General features: G+C 41.9%; 1 protein-coding gene across 1 annotated transcript in view; it reads left to right on the top strand.

Moving 5' to 3' along the window:
• LOC123076498 (chaperone protein ClpB1-like) overlaps nucleotides 1-1,718 on the top strand; it is a 3,565-nt gene extending 1,847 nt beyond the window's left edge. The window contains exons 2-5 of the mRNA XM_044498710.1: nucleotides 249-541; nucleotides 634-904; nucleotides 1,003-1,200; nucleotides 1,287-1,718. Of these exons, the coding sequence (XP_044354645.1) occupies nucleotides 249-541; nucleotides 634-904; nucleotides 1,003-1,200; nucleotides 1,287-1,580 (1,056 nt within the window). The 3' untranslated portion in view covers nucleotides 1,581-1,718. The remainder of the gene's footprint in view (nucleotides 1-248; nucleotides 542-633; nucleotides 905-1,002; nucleotides 1,201-1,286) is intronic.
• The last annotated feature ends 231 nt before the right edge of the window (nucleotides 1,719-1,949 follow it).

Here is a 1,949-nt window from a genome sequence, read left to right as displayed (position 1 = left end):
AACATTTTCAACACTTCCCGCCCCCCGTGTATCTTTGGAACTGATGTATTTCCGCTTACTTAAATTAGAAAGGGGGTTTTCCCGGTAAAAAAAACCTGTCCAAAATTTAAACATAGTATAGGGTATAAATAAAAAGTACATGGATTGATTACATATGGCATCATATGTGCATTGCATCGAACAATTACACAAAAGTAAAGGAGAAGAACCCACCCGAAAAACTCAAAGAAACTGGAATAAAATAAAAGGAGAATAATAAGTTAATACACTTAGCTGATAGACTGCGTGAGCGAGTTATTGGCCAAGATGAAGCCATCAACTCAGTTGCGCAAGCCGTGTTACGTTCCAGAGTCGGCCTTGATCAATCTGGCCAACCCATAGGTTCTTTTCTATTTTTGGGTTCGACTGGTGTTGGAAAGACAGAGCTTGCAAAAGCCCTTGCCGAGCAACTATTTGACAGTGAAAAGATGTTGGTTCGCTTTGATATGTCCGAATATGTTGAGGCCCATTCTGTGTCGCGTCTCATTGGAGCACCGCCAAGGTTTCAAATATTATTCCTTTTGGACATCATAGTTCCATGCATAGTATTTTACCTATTATCCTGATGCATCTTTTAGTTATGATGTATTGCAGTTACGTTGGGCATGAAAATGGTGGACAACTGACTGAGAAAGTGAGGAAACATCCATATAGTGTCATCCTTTTGGATGAGGTGGAGAAGGCACACCCTTCGGTGTTTAATGTTTTCCACCAGGTCCTTGATGATGGCATGTTGACCGATGGCTTAGGCCGGACAGTAGATTTCAAGAACACCATCATTATCATGACCTCAAATCTGGGAGCCGGGCACCTATCAACAGGAATGGCAAACAAAAAGGAAACGAAAGGCCTTCTCATGAAACAGGTTTGTGAATCCTAAATTACTCCAATATGTGTAATTGTTGCCGTAGTTACCTTACCATTGCTATATCTCATCAAAAAACATTCCTATATTCCTTTTAGGTTGAGAAATATTTCAAGCCCGAATTCCTCAACAGATTAAGTGAGATTGTGATATTCGAGCCCCTTCTGCAAGAGAAGTTGAAGGAGATCGTGAAAATTCAAATAAAAAAAGTCGTTGCTGGTGTCGCTTGTAAGGGTATCTCTTTATCTGCAACTGATGTCGCACTAGATGTCATCCTAGCGGAATCATACAATCCAGTAAGCAGAATCTCTATTTATCAAAATTACATGATAAGACTCATTTTTTTCTGGAATAGTCTACATACCAGTGTTTGTCTCGGCAGATGTACGGCGCTAGGCCAATAAGAAGATGGGTGCAAAAGAATGTGATCACCAAGCTCTCGGAGCTCCTAGTCCATGAAGAAGCTGGTGAAGGCTCAGCGATCCATATTGATGCTATGGGCGACAAGGGTCTGAAGTATGAAGTGGTGAAGAAGGCGACGGTGGACCCGCAAGAAGATAAAGATGTAAACCATAGGCGGTGGCTAAAGAGACAAAGGGGTTTGCTTAGCAGTGGCATGAAGCCGAATAGGCTGTCTAAGAAAAGAGCTAAGAAAAGAGCTCAAGAAAAGAGCTAAGAAAAGAGGTCTCGCGAGTTCTTGCAACCATTAGTACAGTTAAACTACTAGGATTTTCGTGTTGAGTCAGTTTGAAGGACCAGCTGGTGATTTAAAATTGAACGATGCTACACTTATGGACTCAATTTATGGATTAAATTGTACGGACAGATGTGGGATTATTTGGTTTGAAATTATGGGGGCCACACCCCGAAATTTAAGGGGAGAGATTTGTGAGAAGATGGCGTACTACGTGCGTAGGCTGTGATAATTACCAACAAACCAAGCAGCAAAAAATGCAGGCTCTGTCAATTTGATGAGGCAGATGGACGATGCAACGTCTGTCCGAACCTTCTTGTCTGCAGTGCACAACAGCGGGTGACTGAGTCT

The sequence above is a fragment of the Triticum aestivum genome, chromosome 3D (assembly GCF_018294505.1).
Source record: "Triticum aestivum cultivar Chinese Spring chromosome 3D, IWGSC CS RefSeq v2.1, whole genome shotgun sequence".
Lineage (NCBI taxonomy): Eukaryota > Viridiplantae > Streptophyta > Magnoliopsida > Poales > Poaceae > Triticum > Triticum aestivum.
This window is presented reverse-complemented; position numbering and strand designations above follow the sequence as displayed.